General features: G+C 46.6%; 1 protein-coding gene across 1 annotated transcript in view; it reads right to left on the reverse strand.

Moving 5' to 3' along the window:
• Positions 1–4,027: 4,027 nt before the first annotated feature.
• The window catches only part of NFATC4 (nuclear factor of activated T cells 4), a 153,626-nt gene continuing 138,595 nt past the window's right edge, over positions 4,028–19,058 (reverse strand). Inside the window, exons 9-10 of the mRNA XM_063913501.1 lie at positions 8,654–9,775; positions 4,028–7,134 (exon numbers count right to left, since the gene is read on the reverse strand). Coding sequence (XP_063769571.1) covers positions 7,061–7,134; positions 8,654–9,775 — 1,196 coding nt within the window. The 3' untranslated portion in view covers positions 4,028–7,060. The remainder of the gene's footprint in view (positions 7,135–8,653; positions 9,776–19,058) is intronic.

Raw genomic sequence — 19,058 nt, forward strand, 5'->3', positions numbered from 1 at the left:
GCAGCCGGACAGGTATATATTATATAATGACGGACCTGCTGGACACTGTCTGTCAGCAGAATGAGTTTTTTATAGAATAAAAAAACACCACACAAGTCACACGACGAGTGTTTAACTTTTTCAGGCAATCACAATATAGTATACTATACTGGTGGTCAGTGTGGTCAGGTCACTGGTCAGTCACACTGGCAGTGGCACTCCTGCAGCAAAAGTGTGCACTGTTTAATTTTAATAATATGTACTCCTGGCTCCTGCTATAACCTATAACTGCTCCCCAGTCTCCCCCACAATTAAGCTGTGTGAGCACAGTCAGATATTATACATAGATGATGCAGCACACTGGGCTGAACACAGATATGGTATGTGACTGAGTCACTGTGTATCGTTTTTTTCAGGCAGAGAACGGATTATATCAAATAAAACTGCACTGGTGGTCACTGGTCAGTGGTCAGTCACTAGTAAACTCTGCACTCTCTAGTACTCCTAAGCTCCAGTAAATCAAGTGTCTCTGTCTCAATCTCACTCTCTCTCTTCTAATCTAAATGGAGAGGACGCCAGCCACGTCCTCTCCCTATCAATCTCAATGCACGTGTGAAAATGGCGGCGACGCGCGGCTCCTTATATAGAATCCGAGTCTCGCGATAGAATCCGAGCCTCGCGAGAATCCGACAGCGTCATGATGACGTTCGGGCGCGCTCGGGTTAACCGAGCAAGGCGGGAAGATCCGAGTCGCTCGGATCCGTGTAAAAAAAGCTGAAGTTCGGGCGGGTTCGGATTCCGAGGAACCGAACCCGCTCATCTCTAGAAGTTACCCATAGCAACCAGTCAGATTCTATCTATCGAGATTGTACTTTATAAATGCTATCTGATTGGTTCCTATGGCTCCACTTTAGAAGGTTTGATACATCTCTCGCTTAATACCAAGCTTTACTTCCTACAATGTAAGATTTTCTGCAGTAAGGAATGGTGTAATTTAAGCAAAGTGCAGTTATCCAAGGAATGTTGCATTGTTTGTTTAGAGCAGTGATGGCTAACCTTGACACTCCAGCTGTTGTTGAACTACACATCTCAGCATGCCCTGCTACAGTTTTGCTATATAGGTCATGCTAAAACTGATGCAGGGCATGCTGGGATGTGTAGTTCAATAACAGCTGGAGTGTCAAGGTTAGCCATCACTGGTTTAGAGAGATTCTGTCTTATGGCTACAACAGTTCTCAAAGGATTTATTATTTAACCCCGAGTCATAAGTGAGAACCCTTTATTTTAGTGCAAACTTCATTTGTGTACACAGGAAAATGTAGCCACGCAATGGGGGTCATTCCGAGTTGTTCGCTCGGTAAAAATCTTCGCATCGCAGCGATTTTCCGCTTAATGCGCATGCGCAATGTCCGCACTGCGACTGCGCCAAGTAAATTTGCTATGCACTTAGGAATTTTACTCACGGCATTTTCATCGTTCTGGCGATCGTAATGTGATTGACAGGAAATGGGTGTTACTGGGCGGAAACAGGCCGTTTTATGGGCGTGTGGGAAAAAACGCTACCGTTTCCGGAAAAAACGCAGGAGTGGCCGGAGAAACGGGGGAGTGTCTGGGCGAACGCTGGGTGTGTTTGTGACGTCAAACCAGGAACGACAAGCAGTGAAATGATCGCAGATGCTGAGTAAGTCTGGAGCTACTCAGAAACTGCTACGAGGTGTGTAATCGCAATATTGCGAATACTTCGTTCGCAATTTTAAGATGCTAAGATTCACTCCCAGTAGGCGGCGGCTTAGCATGAGCAAATCTGCTAAAATCCACTTGCGAGCGAACAACTCGGAATGACCCCCACTGTTCTGTAGTAGAGTCCCATGTAGGATAACATTAAACATACAGTAGGAGTAAGTGGCACTAGGATTGCCCGTACTTAGGGGGTGATTCAGAGCTGATCGTAGATGTACTACAAATAGCACATCTACGATCACTATATCTGACATGCGGGGGGACGCCCAACACAGGGCTAGTCCACCCCACATGCCAAGCCCTAACCCCCCCCCCCTCCCCTCAGAGGTGCTAAAGCATCGTACGGCGGAGATACTTGTGCACCTGGCGAGTAGCTCCATTCCTATGCAGCCTAGCCTACCCGAAAAGGGGCGTGGCTTCGCGGAGGACCCACGCTCGCGAGCCACGCCCCTTTTTCATCACTGAGGGGGCATGCCCAGCGCTCTGTGAGCCGCTGGCATGCCCCCTCTCCCTCTGACTCCAGTGAATAGATGCTGTGCGCATGCGCACAGCGTCTGTTCACCGCTGCTCTGCTAAGCCGGGCAGTCAGAGACAGAGACTCCCAACTGCTCCCCCCCCCCCCCCCCCCCCACAGCGGGACACTGCGGCCCGCAAGTGGGACAGCGTGACAGTCCTCAAAAAACGTGACTGTCCCGCGAAAATCGGGACAGTTGGGAGGTATGGTCAATGTAATAGAGGAAACCAGTGCTGGCAGGGCCGTCTTAATAGCAGTGTAGGCCCCTGGGAACAGCAATGCACTGGGGCCCCTACCCATCCACAGCGGTAGGGGTGGGGTGGGGGGAGGTGCTATCAGCAGCAGCTTTGATGTCCCAATGGTGGTAGGGGGTGTTCTATCTTCCTCTTAGCTTGTAGGAACTGGAGCAGTGATTTCTGCTAATTACTCCTTTACAGCACAGATGGGGCAGGAGGGAGAACACTAAACTGTAGAAGTGGGCATTGGGCTGAATGAAGGTGCCCAGGTACATGACTTCAGGGTGGTAGGGGCTGTTTAATACGTAGGGTGGGGTGGATATTGGAGTGGGCTTAATATTCATCATTTTCTGGTGGGAGGGCAGCTTGCTTGACTGCAGATATCTTAAGTTCCTGGAAATAGATTTCTTGGCTTTGAATGGCATAAAAAAAACTAGAGAGAACTACCTGTCAGGTGGTATTGGGGACCTGGGGATCAGAGTTCAGAAGCCAGAGCAATTCGCAGATGAAAATATAAAACTGCATACCAGGCGTGTGGAGCTGAAGCAGGGACCAGCTGCTTGAAGACTGATATCTCTGGTTCTGAACATATGTAGAGACAAGCTGCCAGTGTCCCACATTTTTTCATTAATGAACGAGATACCGTTCATATCTTTCAGTGTGAAGGCACCAGCGATGAACGATGCGCGCCCCCGAGCTCATTCATCGCTGGTGCCGGCTCGTTTAAACATGCAAGCCAATATGGACAATCTTGTCCATATTAGCATGCACTGCTATGGAGCCGAGTGACGGGGGGAGTGAAGAAATTTCACTCCACCCATCACCTCCCCCCAGCCACACGGTTGCCCGTCTGCCGTATCGGCTGTCGGGCAGCTCGGCGGCCTGTCACTAGGTGTGTAGGGCCCTTAAGTCAGATAGAACCCGAGATATCTGGCTGGAAAGAGCAATTAACAGGTTTGGATAGGGACCACTGCTTTGACACCGAATATGTCCGGTTCCCCAGGGCCAATTTTAAAAAATCTGGTACTCCTGGAAAGAGGGGGGCCTCAGATATCGGCCTATGCCCCTTATACTCCTTGGGCCCTTGGGCAAGTACCCACTGAGCCAATACAAAAAGACGGCCCTGAGTGCTGGTGGCTGCCAGTCATAAAATATGTGGACAAATAGAAGCAAATCTTGTCCCTCACCACATAATTAAACCTAAGTATGACATATAAACACAATTTACTTAATTTAATATAGTATTTTTACATTTCCAAATAAGAAACTTTGGCCCTGGTGTGCCATGAAAAAAGTTCTGATCCTCTAGGGCGCCGTGATTCAAAAAAGTTTGGGAACCACTGGACTAGACACAACTGTTAGATTGACATACGTCCAGGCCAATGAAATAAAGGCCACCTAGTGTACAAAACAGGAACTTGCATAGTTGCCTAACCACTTTGCGTATATTCCTGCCTCACATATATATTGTTGCGCAGCCGCATTCTAGTCCTTTGGAAGCGTTCCTGTGAGATTGCTTAACTTACATAATGTTCTAGTAGTGAGACATTAGAAAGAATGCAGAGCTTTCAAAATGTTTTTAATGGATTGATTGCAAAGTACAAACTTACAAATTGCCAAACCGGCATATATAAAAATAATTGATATATAAATATACATAAATCATTTATCAGAGCAGAGATACAGGTATATCTGCATAAGTTAGTGCTACACTGGATAAGACAAGCACATTTATGGTAGATTTATGCATTACACAGAGGTGGATAGACAGTGCTGTGAAACTCTTGTAAGACCTCTGTGCACCTCCCAGCACGTCTGATGCTTCATCTTGGCTTCTATAAATTCTCCCATCCTGTTTCGGGTTGGGGATGGAATCCCAGAGGGCGTAATCCCGGAGATCAGAATACCAACCCCGGGATCCCGGGTGTCAGAATGCGGGGTAAGCGCTAGAAAGTCCCTTGCGGGCTCGCTGCGCTCGGCACACTACGGGCTCGGTGGTTTACGGCGCACGCCACAGGTTCTATTCCCACTCTACAGGTGTCGTGGACACCCACATGTGGGAATAGTCCTGGCGCCATTGCCGGCATTCTCAGCGGTCGGAATCCCAGCGTCTATATCCTGAACGCCTGGATCCCGACCGCTGGGATATTGACTACATCCCCGTTTCAGCAGAGGCAACATCATATACAGTATGCATTTATATAATTTTCTCTCATTTTCATGCTTCCGTGAGATATTTCTTTTCATGATGGAAGTGTGTACTTACTTATGTCAGTTTTTTGGACCACGGTGACAAGGAAGTTTATCAGTTACACTATATAACTCCCTTTATATAAGAGAGCATTAAAACACATGTACAGTTAGAAAGGTACATAATATAGTCTTGGGTTTGGTCTCAACTAGGTCAGATGAGAAATGAGAAGTCATATTATAGTCATGGAATCTACATATATGCTATATAAAGTGCATGTAGAAGTGAAATCAAAATACGAAAATGAAAGTGGATTAAAACTTAGGGGCCTATTTATTAAGGAATAGTTGAGGGATATCCCCTAAGAACACAGTATTCCCTGGATGTATCTATGGGGGCCGAAGCAAAAAATCGGAGCTATCTGCTGCAATCCCCACTTTTCGATCGCAAATGCAGCCCACAGAGAACCTATGGGTGCTGCTTAATTGCCAAATTTACCAGGCTCCAGAATTCTTGGCCGCAGTAGCTAATGCCATCATCAACCTACAGGCTACAGCCCGCAAAAGGTGCCAGGACTCAGAGAGGGATCCACAGGAATTTTACCCAACACTTGAACATGCGGGATCAGCTAACAGCATACAGTATGTGCAGTACTGGGCCCAGCTTCCAATGGAGAAGTGAAGTGATCGCATTAGGAATCACTTCACTTCAACCACAATCCACTGCCAGGTTTCTCTCTGAGCCCTTACTTGCATGTGGTTTAATACATTTGGCCAATCTTTTTATTTCTTATTGCCGCAATCAGCGGGTCGAGAACCTGACAATAACTATATATGTACCTTAGTGGCTCATTTTGAGCGATCTCCCAAAGTTGATGGCAATTGCAAGTAACATGCAATAATCTCCATTATTATATATTGCTATCTCCAGTTCCATCATACCATAAACTGTTATAAAAATTGTTTCTGTATTCTCATTTATCAACACTATGGAAATGACTTATGCTGGGTACACACTTGTAGATATATCTGCAGATCAATTGATATATGATATATCGGCCACTGAGTAGTACACATATTTAGTGACAATGACACTGGCACCTATTTCCTGAGAGATACAAAATACATCCTAACTTGTCAGAGTGGATTGTACATGCCAGAATAGAGCATGGCTGTCTCCAGGAATCCGGTCATCTCATGTGGACCACTTACTTGTCCTGCACCATGCAGGAGAGAAGTATACAGCTGGCCGTGCATGTACCAGCCATGTTAGCCATGTAATTGATTTAGACCAGATAATGCAGTAATCATAATGTGTGATGCTAAATGGAAACCATCCTGTCCATCCAAAATGTGATTTTAGCCAACTAGAATGGACTGAACATGATGGAAACTCTAGTCAGCTGCTACATATGTGCATGTACTGTATAGCAGCATCTGCTGGACAGAAAAAGGAATTTCTTTACAGCCATTTTATTTCTGATGAAACAATCAGTCATGTGATTGGCCTGGGCCTGGCCATAGAATGTAACCAAATCTGCCATGCATCCAAATCTCCAGTGGTTGGCCAAAAGGATATGTATAAACTGCTTAGGTCAGAGTGGCTCCACCAAGATCTTCTCTGCAGCATTTATCAGTGTGCTCCCTGTTAACTTATTTAAATACATAAGAAATAAAAAAAAAACCTGCATACATTTTGCAAGGGAGAACCCCACTCAAAATGGAGTTTTCTCCTAAGGAATCCTATTTTCGTATAGAAGTGTTTGTTGGCATCCATTCCCCATGAATGCCCACATTACCGCCAAATGCCACTGCAATCATTTCCTGTGCCCCACAGATGCTGGAGGAATCCAATCAGCTTTCAGTAAGAGTGAGATCCACATGCTGTACCTGATTAGATGGTTACTGCACCTGTCCAATCAGCGGCGCGTTTACAATATACATGCTCAGTTGATAATTACTGTTGGCTCCAGTTCTCCGGTTCACCAAACTTTTACCAAGAGAGACTAGGAGGACTTTATAAGGGTGGACCTTCCATTTCAGTGGAGTCCTTATTAATACTGGAACATTTCTGATTTCAAGACACAATGGAAGTTCATAGTGAGCATCATTGCTGTCACATCATAATAGACCTTGGACGAAAGAGTTAATCAATTACCTTTACACCCTGCTACACAGATAAATGGTAATGTTGCATAGTATCTGGAGTTTAAATAATTTATCTTCATTATAGGACAACAGAAAAACTCAGAACAGATTTTTGTCGACAACACTTCCCAGTAACATAATGACCAGCTTGACCATGTATCCTTCTGAAAAATGTAAATGAACTATTGGTCTTCTGCTGGTCCTTGGTTATACATAGGTTTCAGAATTCGATGCCTATTGGTCAATGTTTTTCTTAATTGCAAGTCATGTTTTCATTTTGATGCTGCCCTGGAAAACTGTTCATGTCTTGACCTATAAATTCACTCACTGTAAAGAAAAAAAATACACAAGCATTATTCAGATACATTGCTTTAAAGATAAGAGGTGGTGGCTGAAATTTCTTGCATATATTAAGTGCAAGCTACAAAGCATTTTTACGTTTGCTGAACTGTCCACATGCACTATTTGACTACTATAACACCAATGACAAAGAGATCTGTGCCTTTATCCAAAGATTTCTCTCTAGTCTATAAGCTATTTGAATCCTCCCATTTTCTCTGTTTGAAGCATAATGGGATTGGACACAAACGTGGCCATACATATAGAGAACTAAGGGGTTGATGAATCAAGTAGTGAAAAGAGTGGAGAAGTGGACCAGTGGAAAAGTTGCCCATAGCAACCAATACTTCTCATTTTATACTGTAGAATGTACATAATAAATGCTACCTCAAAGCTGATTGGTTGCTATAGGAAACTTCATCATTTGTCAACTTCGACACTGTTTTCACTGCTTGATACATCAACCCTCATATACAGTAGCACAGATTCAGTCCTTCAGGTTGGAATGCACCAGCCAATCATATTATAAGGTTTGTTACAAGGTCACGCTTATTATTTTATTTCAAGTTCAGCCGATAACCTAACAAACAGCATAGTTTCATGACAACTTGGTTTGATACTTGATCATGTCAAATTGGATTTAACCAGTGTAGCACTATCATTTTAAGCAGGGGCGTAGCCAGAACTTTGTTGGCTTCATAACAACATTTTGAAGGGGCCCCTGTCCCAATGCTTCAAGAGAGACACCTCGCTGCAGCAGTTGTTCATTTTATGCCCCATAATAGTGCTCTACTTCATATTATGTCACATTACAGTGCTACAGTTGATATTATGCCACACTATACTGCCTCCACTTCATATTATCCACATTACAGTGCCCCAGTTCATATTATGTAACATTAAAATGCACTCCAGTAAATTTTTTACTACATTACAATGAGCAGATCCAGGAGCAAACTTAGCTTTATTGTAGGCCCTAAGGCAAAAGGGCCCCTAGGTACCACCCAATGGTAAAAAATGTATACACATGTAACTTTGACAGGGAAGGTGGGCCCCTCTCAGCTCTGGGCCCCATAGCAGCTGCACTCCCTGCACCTATTGTAGCTACCCCCTTGTATATAACACTTTAACTGTGACAGGGAAGGTGGGCCCCCCTCAGCTCTGGACCCCATAGCAGCTGCACTCCCTGCACCTATGGTAGCTACGCCCTTGTATATAACACTTTAACTGTGACAGGGAAGGTGGGCCCCCCTCAGCTCTGGACCCCATAGCAGCTGCACTCCCTGCACCTATGGTAGCTACTGTATATGCTTGATTTTAAGGTAAATTTGGTCCACAACTACAAAGTTGCCATTACCATTTCTACTTTTAGTTTTGCTGCGCATGCATAAGTCGATCTTGTTACAGTAAATGAACAGTATAAAATTAAGATGACATTTTAGTTTATTAAGGAGAATAGTGTTCAGCAATTCGTACACTATGCCATAAACATTCAAATTATTCCCACCTTCTTCCAGTGTTATCCCCTGGATTGGTATTGAATGGAAAGGGCTTTCAAAACCTTGGCCATCCTCCTTTCCCACATCACCTCCCTTGCTGTTGGCAGATTTGCCATACTTTTCTGAAGGTTCCTGGTAACAGGCATCTTTCTCATTTGGATTTGCTGGCACAGCCATTGTAGTACACAAGGCTACCTCCTCATTAGAACCTGGAGCACTAGGAATAACTGGAGAAGGAGGGGAGGAGAAAGGAGAAGGTTGTGTGGATGGACAGAGGGTTGTGAGTTGGATTGTACTACAGGTGGACAGGTTTTGGTAGTTGGTAGGAAATGCTTGGGGGACATTATCCTCCTTAGACAAAGGCAAACTGGATGTGGGGGTAGAAAACATGGAATGACCGACTGATCCAGCATCTTCTATTTTGGACTGTGGAGGGTTGGAAGGGTGATTAGAGAGTGTTCTGGTAACTTGTGGAGATGTGGAAGAATGGTCAGATTGCATTGTATCCAGGCTGTCAACCTCACCTAATGTGGTGTATGTGGGAGGAGCACAATCTGGGTACTGCTGATAGCTGTTGACAAAATGATGTGTAGGACTATCAAATTCTAAACTTGGCAAAATGGGAGAAGATGGGTAGCTTTGAAGAGATCCTGCTGCTCTCTCCTCCAGCTTGTTAGGTGAATTTAAATGGGAAAGCATAGATCCACCAAATGTCGTTGAACATGAGGGATGTGATGAGCAAGGCTGTGGGGACCATGGAACTGGGCTGGGTGGAAGTGCAGAGCTAGTGTTTGATTGAAAGGGTAACGTTAGAGACACATCACTACCATTTTCAGGGTAGGATGGGGGACATTTAAATTCAGGTGGATTAAAGTAACACCCCAAATAGGAAGTATTAGCAACGCTGCAATCAGGAGCACCCGGAAACATCCTTTCTTGGTGTGGAGAAGTGTAGTAAGGCGATACCTCCATAGGGGTTTCAGACAAATTTGGTGTTAGAGGGGACACAAAAGATGTGGACAGTTCCATCTGACCAGGGTCTAAAGGTAAGTGACACGGAGGAGTGAGAGAAACAGAAGTGTAGGGCCTGTGTAAGGCCATTTCAGGAAGGGGCTCCTCCTTAAATATGACTGTAGAGGACAGATGTAGATAGAGAATGATGGCACATGATGAGAAAGGTACAATGAATTTAGAGGTAGAAGAGATAAATAATAATGTTATAAACAATCAAATCAAATACAACAAGAATACATTTTACAAAACATGCAAATAAATATTCAGTACAGTTTAGACAAGGTCAGAGGCTCACATTACATAACCGATTAATTAGAACATACTGTATGCATTGCCAGCATGTGACAAACATGGACAGCATATTTATGTTATAACATATTTCATACATTTCTGTTTCCTTATATTCCAGGGGATCAGTACGTATTACCGCCGGACGGAATCTCGGCGGTCGGAATACCGACAGCGGGATCTCGACCGGCACAATCCCGACAGGGGGGCGAGCACAACGCAGCCCCTTGCGGGCTCGCCACGCTGCGGGCACGGTGCCTCGCTACGCTCGGCACACTAATTTATTCTCTCTCTATGGGTGTCGTGGACACCCACAGAGGGGGAAAATGTCGGGATTGTGCCGGTCAGGATCCCGGTGCCGGTATTCCGACCGCCGGGATTCCGTCCGGCGGGATCTTGACCGCATACCTATTCCAGGGACATTACATTTCCATACTATGATATTATAATAACATACATATTTGAATAATTAACTCTCTCTGTATTCATGATTTATAAACCGCAATAACTACAAACAGAGCCACCAAAGAACTGCATCTAGTATGGTTGTTTCTCTTACCCCCAGATTAAGGGGCCGATTTATCATCATCCGCATCTGATAATGCGGATGACAGGTGATAATATCAGCCAAACTCGCAATACGATAATTGAGTACATCGCATCGTTGTATCAATTATCGCATGCAGGGACAGAGCTTGCGAGAAAGCTCTGTCCATGCATTGTCTCTCCGCAGCATCATCGGCGTATTTTCCGTAAAAAATACCCCGATGTCCTGCTGCACATGTGCCACCGTCCGCCATTACCGCCACCACCAGGATCCCCCCCCATTACGACTACCTCCGTGCCGCTAACAGCCCCCCTACCCTGGATTTATTCTTAACAGTCCCAGGAGCCAGTGTCCACTGCTTCCAGTAGGCTGCCGGGCGCTGGATCCTGCTTCTGTGCTGTGACCCCCGGTGCTGTAAAGTGCAACGTCACTTTACTGCAAAGGTGTCACAGCACAGTACATGGAGGACCCGGTTGCGGTCACCGGAGCACTGATCCCCGGCTCCTGGGACTGGTAGGTATGATTTTTTTTTTTCCAACTTTTTATTTTTGTTTTTTAGAGCTGATCACCTGAGCCCGGTCCTCGCACACCTTTCTTTGCCTGAGGGCAGAGAAAGCTGTGCAAAACACTGCTTATCACAGTGCTGCCCTGTGATTACACCAGCTGGAGCTGGCATTGGCGTTATTATCACAGGGCACACTGCAGTGTTTTTTCACTTTTTTTGTTACTAAATTCAGCTACATCGCATTTCCCATTACAAGTATGGGAAATGCGATGTGGGTTACTAAAAAAAAGGACAGTTAAAGGGTTTGGAGCAGTTTTTCATGAAAACTGCTCCAAAAGCCCTTAAATACTTTGGGGTATATGCAATTGCGGTCGAATTCCCGAAATTGTCGAATTTCGGGAATTTTTCGCCAAAAAAAAAAATTCGACAATGCAATTCAGTACTTTCCGACAAAAAAACGGACTTTCAAAATTCGACTTTTTGAAATTCGACTTTTGACAAATTCGACTTTTTTGCAATGATACACATGCTGCAATTCGACCAAAGCCTATTCAATGGAAGTTTGGAAATTCGACAACAGTGCTTTTAGACAGTAAATTCGTCATTTTCAATCCGACACACTTTGGAGGGTGAAACTAATAAAAAAAAATTAAAACATGTTTTTTTTGTGTTTTTTTTTCTTGGTAATATCATATCTATTTATTTCTCTGACGTCCTAGTGGATGCCTCCAGTGGCACCTTGGGATCTCAATGTAGTTTTGGGGTTCCTGAAATCACATTGGTTTGAACCACTCACCACTGTGGACTTAAAATATCTCACATGGAAAGTGGTAATGCTGTTAGCCCTGGCCTCAGCCAGGCGTGTCTCAGAATTGGCGGCTTTATCCTATAAAAGCCCTTACCTAATTTTTCATACGGACAGGGCAGAATTGAGGACTCGTCATCAATTTCTCCCTAAGGTGGTTTCAGCATTTCACTTAAACCAGCCTATTGTGGTGCCTGCGGCTACTAGGGACTTGGAGGACTCCAAGTTGCTGGACGTAGTCAGGGCCCTGAAAATATATGTTTCCAGGACGGCTGGAGTCAGAAAATCTGACTCGCTGTTTATCCTGTATGCACCCAACAAGCTGGGTGCTCCTGCTTCTAAGCAGACTATTGCTTGTTGGATTTGTAGTACAATTCAGCTTGCACATTCTGTGGCAGGCCTGCCACAGCCAAAATCTGTAAAAGCCCATTCCACACGGAAAGTGGGCTCATCTTGGGCGGCTGCCCGAGGGGTCTCGGCTTTACAACTTTGCCGAGCAGCTACTTGGTCAGGGGCAAACACGTTTGCTAAATTCTACAAATTTGATACCCTGGCTGAGGAGGACTTGGAGTTCTCTCATTCGGTGCTGCAGAGTCATCCGCACTCTCCCGCCCGTTTGGGAGCTTTGGTATAATCCCCATGGTCCTTTCGGAGTCCCCAGCATCCACTAGGACGTCAGAGAAAATAAGAATTTACTTACCAATAATTCTATTTCTCATAGTCTGTAGTGGATGCTGGGCGCCCATCCCAAGTGCGGATTGTCTGCAATACTTGTACATAGTTATTGTTACAAAAAATCGGGTTATTATTGTTGTGAGCCATCTTTTCAGAGGCTCCTCTGTTATCATGCTGTTAACTGGGTTCAGATCACAAGTTGTACGGTGTGATTGGTGTGGCTGGTATGAGTCTTACCCGGGATTCAAAATCCTTCCTTATTGTGTACGCTCGTCCGGGCACAGTATCCTAACTGAGGCTTGGAGGAGGGTCATAGGGGGAGGAGCCAGTGCACACCAGGTAGTTCTAAAGCTTTACTTTTGTGCCCAGTCTCCTGCGGAGCCGCTATTCCCCATGGTCCTTTCGGAGTCCCCAGCATCCACTACGGACTATGAGAAATAGAATTATCGGTAAGTAAATTCTTATTATTAGAAGGGATTAGGTACTTGGTTTGTCTTTTTTGGAGGCACAAGTATTATTTATATATTTTTTAAAATAATATATATTTCTCTGACGTCCTAGTGGATGCTGGGACTCCGTCAGGACCATGGGGAATAGCGGCTCCGCAGGAGACAGGGCACAAAAGTAAAAGCTTTAGGATCAGGTGGTGTGCACTGGCTCCTCCCCCTATGACCCTCCTCCAAGCCTCAGTTAGGTTTTTGTGCCCGTCCGAGCAGGGTGCAATCTAGGTGGCTCTCATAAAGAGCTGCTTAGAGTAAAAGATTTGATAGTTTTATTATTTTCAGTGAGTCCTGCTGGCAACAGGCTCACTGCAACGAGGGACCTAGGGGAGAAGAAGTGAACTCACCTGCGTGCAGGATGGATTTGCTTCTTAGGCTACTGGACACTAGCTCCAGAGGGACGATCACAGGTACAGCCTGGATGGGTCACCGGAGCCGCGCCGCCGACCCCCTTGCAGATGCCGAAGTAAGAAGAGGTCCAGAAACCGGCGGCTGAAGGCTTTTCAGTCTTCATGAGGTAGCGCACAGCACTGCAGCTGTGCGCCATTGCGCTCAGGCACACTTCACACCGGCGGTCACTGAGGGTGCAGGGCGCTGGGGGGGGCGCCCTGGGCAGCAATGTTAATACCTTTCTGGCTAAAAAGAATACATCACATATAGTCCCTGAGGCTATATGGATGTATTTCACCCCTGCCAGGTCTCAGAAAAACCGTGAGAAGAGCCCGCCGGAATAGGGGGCGGGGCCTATCTCCTCAGCACACAGCGCCATTTTCCCTCACAGAACTGCTGGTGGGAAGGCTCCCAGGCTCTCCCCTGCACTGCACTACAGAAACAGGGTTAAAACAGAGAGGGGGGGCACTTATTTGGCGATATGATTATATATTAAGATGCTATAAGGGAAAACACTTATATAAAGGTTGTCCCTGTATAATTATAGCGTTTTGGTGTGTGCTGGCAAACTCTCCCTCTGTCTCCCCAAAGGGCTAGTGGGGTCCTGTCCTCTATCAGAGCATTCCCTGTGTGTGTGCTGTGTGTCGGTACGTGTGTGTCGACATGTATGAGGACGATGTTGGTGAGGAGGCGGAGCAATTGCCTGTAATGGTGATGTCACTCTCTAGGGAGTCGACACCGGAATGGATGGCTTATTTAAGGAATTACGTGATAATGTCAACACGCTTCAAGGTCGGTTGATGACATGAGACGGCCGGCAAACAAATTAGTACCTGTCCAGGCGTCTCAAACACCGTCAGGGGCTTTAAAACGCCCATTTACCTCAGTCGGTCGACATAGACACAGACACGGACACTGACTCCAGTGTCGACGGTGAAGAAACAAACGTATTTTCCTTTAGGGCCACACGTTACATGTTAAGGGCAATGAAGGAGGTGTTACATATTTCTGATACTACAAGTACCACAAAAAAGGGTATTATGTGGGTGTGAAAAAACTACATGTAGTTTTTCCTGAATCAGATAAATTAAATGAAGTGTGTGATGATGCGTGGGTTTCCCCCGATAGAAAATTATTGGCGGTATACCCTTTCCCGCCAGAAGTTAGGGCGCGTTGGGAAACACCCCTTAGGGTGGATAAGGCGCTCACACGCTTATCAAAACAAGTGGCGTTGCCGTCTCCAGATACGGCCGCCCTCAAGGAGCCAGCTGATAGGAGGCTGGAAAATATCCTAAAAAGTATATACACACATACTGGTGTTATACTGCGACCAGCTATCGCCTCAGCCTGGATGTGCAGCGCTGGGGTGGCTTGGTCGGATTCCCTGACTGAAAATATTGATACCCTTGACAGGGACAGTATTTTATTGACTATAGAGCACAGAGAGATATTTGCACTCTGGCATCAAGAGTAAGTGCGATGTCCATATCTGCCAGAAGATGTTTATGGACACGACAGTGGTCAGGTGATGCAGATTCCAAACGGCACATGGAAGTATTGCCGTATAAAGGGGAGGAGTTATTTGGGGTCGGTCCATCGGACCTGGTGGCCACGGCAACAGCTGGAAAATCCACTTTTTTTACCCTAAGTCACATCTAAGCAGAAAAAGACACCGTCTTTTCAGCCTCAGTCCTTTCGTCCCCATAAGGGCAAGCGGGCAAAAGGCCAGTCATATCTGCCCAGGGATAGAGGAAAGGGAAGAAGACTGCAGCAGGCAGCCCATTCCCAAGAACAGAAGCCCTCCACCGCTTCTGCCAAGTCCTCAGCATGACGCTGGGGCCGTACAGGACCCCTGGATCCTACAAGTAGTATCCCAGGGGTACTGATTGGAAATTCGAGACGTCTCCCCCTCGCAGGTTCCTGAAGTCTGCTTTACCAACGTCTCCCTCCGACAGGGAGGCAGTATTGGAAACAATTCACAAGCTGTATTCCCAGCAGGTGATAATCAAAGTACTCCTCCTACAACAAGGAAAGGGGTATTATTCCACACTATATTGTGGTACTGAAGCCAGACGGCTCGGTGAGACCTATTCTAAATCTGAAATATTTGAACACTTACATACAAAGGTTCAAATCAAGATGGAGTCACTCAGAGCAGTGATAGCGAACCAGGAAGAAGGGGACTATATGGTGTCCCGGGACATCAGGGATGCTTCCTCCATGTCCCAATTTGCCCTTCTCACCAAGGGTACCTCAGGTTCGTGGTGCAGAACTGTCACTATCAGTTTCAGACGATGCCGGTTGGATTGTCCACGGCACCCCGGGTCTTTACCAAGATAATGGCCGAAATGATGATTCTTCTTCAAAGAAAATGGACGATATCCTGATAAGGGCAAGGTCCAGAGAACAGTTGGAGATCGGAGTAGCACTATCTCAAGTAGTTCTACGACAGCATGGGTGGATTCTAAATATTCCAAAACCGCAGCTGTTTCCGACGACAATTTGCTGTTCCTAGGGATGATTCTGGACACAGTCCAGAAAAGGGTGTTTCTCCCGGAGAAGAAAGCAAGGGAGTTATCCGAGCTAGTCAGGAACCTCCTAAAACCAGGAAAAGTGTCAGTGCATCATTGCACAAGGGTCCTGGGAAAAATGGTGGCTTCTTACGAAGCGATTCCATTCGGCAGATTTCACGCAAGAACTTTTCAGTGGGATCTGCTGGGAAAATGGTCCGGATCGCATCTTCAGATGCATCAGCGGATAACCCTGTCTCCAAGGACAAGGGTGTTTCTTCTGCGGTGGCTGCAGAGTGCTCATCTACTAAAAGGCCGCAGATTCGGCATTCAGGACTGGGTCCTGGTGACCACGGATGCCAGCCGGAGAGGCTGGGGAGCAGTCACACAGGGAAAAAATTTCCAGGGAGTGTGATCAAGTCTGGAGACTTCTCTCCACATAAAACAATGCTCAAAGCTTAGCAAGACCTCTGCTTCAAGGTCAGCCGGTATTGATCCAGTGGGACAACATCACGGCAGTCGCCCACGTAAACAGACAGGGCGGCACAAGAAGCAGGAGGGAAATGGCAGAAACTGCAAAGATTCTTCGCTGGGCGGAAAATCATGGGATAGCACTGTCAGCAGTGTTCATTCCGGGAGTGGACAACTGGGAAGCAGACTTCCTCAGCAGGCACGACCTCCACCCGGGAGAGTGGGGACTTCATCGGGAAGTCTTCCACATGATTGTGAACCGTTGGGAAAGACCAAAGGTGACGTGATGGCGTCCCGCCTGAACAAAAAACTGGACAGGTATTGCGCCAGGTCAAGAGACCCTCAGGCAATAGCTGTGGACGTTCTGGTAACACAGTGGGTGTACCAGTCGGTGTATGTGTTCCCTCCTCTGCTTCTCATACCCAAGGTACTGAGAATTATAAGACGTAGAGGAGTAAGAACTATACTCGTGGCTCCGGATTGCCCAAGAAGGACTTGGTACCCGGAACTTCAAGAAATGCTCACAGAGGACTCATGGCCTCTGCCGCTAAGAAGGGACTCAGCGTTTCAACTGAACCAGTTTATTGTGGTACCTGCGGCTATTAGGGACTTGGAGGACTCCAAGTTGCTAGATGTTGTCAGGGCCCTGAAAATATAGGTTTCCAGGACGGCTGGAGTCAGGAAAACTGACTTGCTGTTATCCTGTATGCACCCAACAAACTGGGTGCTCTTGCTTCTAAGCAGACGATTGCTAGTTGGATGTGTAGTACAATTCAGCTTGCACATTCTGTGGCAGGCCTGCCACAGCCAAAATATGTAAATGCCCATTTCACAAGGAAGGTGGGCTCATCTTGGGCGGCTGCCCGAGGGGTCTCGGCTTTACAACTTTGCCGAGCTGCTACTTGGTCAGGAGCAAACACGTTTGCAAAATTCTACAAATTTGATACCCTGGCTGAGGAGGACCTGGAGTTCTCTCATTCGGTGCTGCAGAGTCATCCGCACTCTCCCGCCCGTTTGGGAGCTTTGGTATAATCCCCATGGTCCTGACGGAGTCCCAGCATCCACTAGGACGTCAGAGAAAATAAGAATTTACTTACCGATAATTCTATTTCTCGTAGTCCGTAGTGGATGCTGGGCGCCCATCCCAAGTGCGGATTGTCTGCAATACTGGTACATAGTTATTGTTACAAAAATCGGGTTATTATTGTTGTGAGCCATCTTTTCAGAGGCTCCGCTGTTATCATGCTGTTAACTGGGTTCAGATCACAGGTTGTACAGTGTGATTGGTGTGGCTGGTATGAGTCTTACCCGGGATTCAAAATCCTTCCTTATTGTGTACGCTCGTCCGGGCACAGTATCCTAACTGAGGCTTGGAGGAGGGTCATAGGGGGAGGAACCAGTGCACACCACCTGATCCTAAAGCTTTTACTTTTGTGCCCTGTCTCCTGCGGAGCCGCTATTCCCCATGGTCCTGACGGAGTCCCAGCATCCACTACGGACTACGAGAAATAGAATTATCGGTAAGTAAATTCTTATTTTTTTTTTTTTGGATGGAATGGTAAAATCCCTGAAAAAAATGGCGTGGGGTCCCCCCTCCAAAGCATAACCAGTCTCGGGCTCTTCGAGCTGGTCCTGGTTCTAAAAATGTGGGGAAAAAATTGACAGGGGTTCCCCCGTATTTTTAAAACCAGCACCGGGCTCTGCGCCTGATGCTGTTGCAAAAAATACGGGGGACAAAAAGAGTAGGGGTCCCCCGTATTTTATACACCAGCATCGGGCTCCACTAGCTGGACAGATAATGCCACAGCCGGGGGTCACTTTTATACAGCGCCCTGCGGCCGTGGCATTAAATATCCAACTAGTCACCCCGAGGCTGTCCCCCCCCATCCAATGGGCTGCGGATGGGAGGCTGATAGCCTTGTGAAAAATGTCAGAATATTGTTTTTTTCCAGTAGTACTACAAGTCCCAGCAAGCCTCCCCCGCAAGCTGGTACTTGGAGAACCACAAGTACCAGCATGCGGGAGAAAAACGGGCCCGCTGGTACCTGTAGTTCTACTGGAAAAAAAATACCCAAATAAAAACAGGAGACCGACACCGTGAAAGTAAAACTTTATTTCATACGTCGACACACACATACTTACCTATGTTCACACGCCGACATCGGTCCTCTTCTCCAAGTAGAATCCAGGGGTACCTGAAAAGAAAAGATAAATACACTCACCTCATCCATGGTCCAGAGGTAAATCCACGAACTTGTCAAAAAAACAAACCGGACACCCGTACCACACGGACTGAAAGGGGTCCCATGTTGACACATGGGACACCTTTCCACGAATGCAGAGAGACCCCCTCGTGACAGCTGTCACTGAAAGGTCTCGTAAGCCAATCAGCGAGCGCAACGTCCTTGCACTCTGCTGATTGGCTCTGTGCGCGTCTGAGCTGACAGCGCATCGCAAAGCCTCTCCATTATATTCAATGGTGGGAACTTTGCGGCTAGCGATGGGGTCACCCGCCGGTCAGCGGCTGACCGCGGGTAACCCCACCGCTGACGGCAAAGTTCCCACCATTGAAAGTAATGGGAGAGGCTTTGCGATGCGCTGTCTGAGGTCACACGCGCACAGCCAATCAGGTGAGCGCCACGGAAGCAGCGCTTCCTGATTGGCTGAAGGGACCTCAGTGACAGGAGTCACGTGGTGTCCCGGCATTC

The sequence above is a fragment of the Pseudophryne corroboree genome, chromosome 1 (genome assembly GCF_028390025.1).
Source record: "Pseudophryne corroboree isolate aPseCor3 chromosome 1, aPseCor3.hap2, whole genome shotgun sequence".
Lineage (NCBI taxonomy): Eukaryota > Metazoa > Chordata > Amphibia > Anura > Myobatrachidae > Pseudophryne > Pseudophryne corroboree.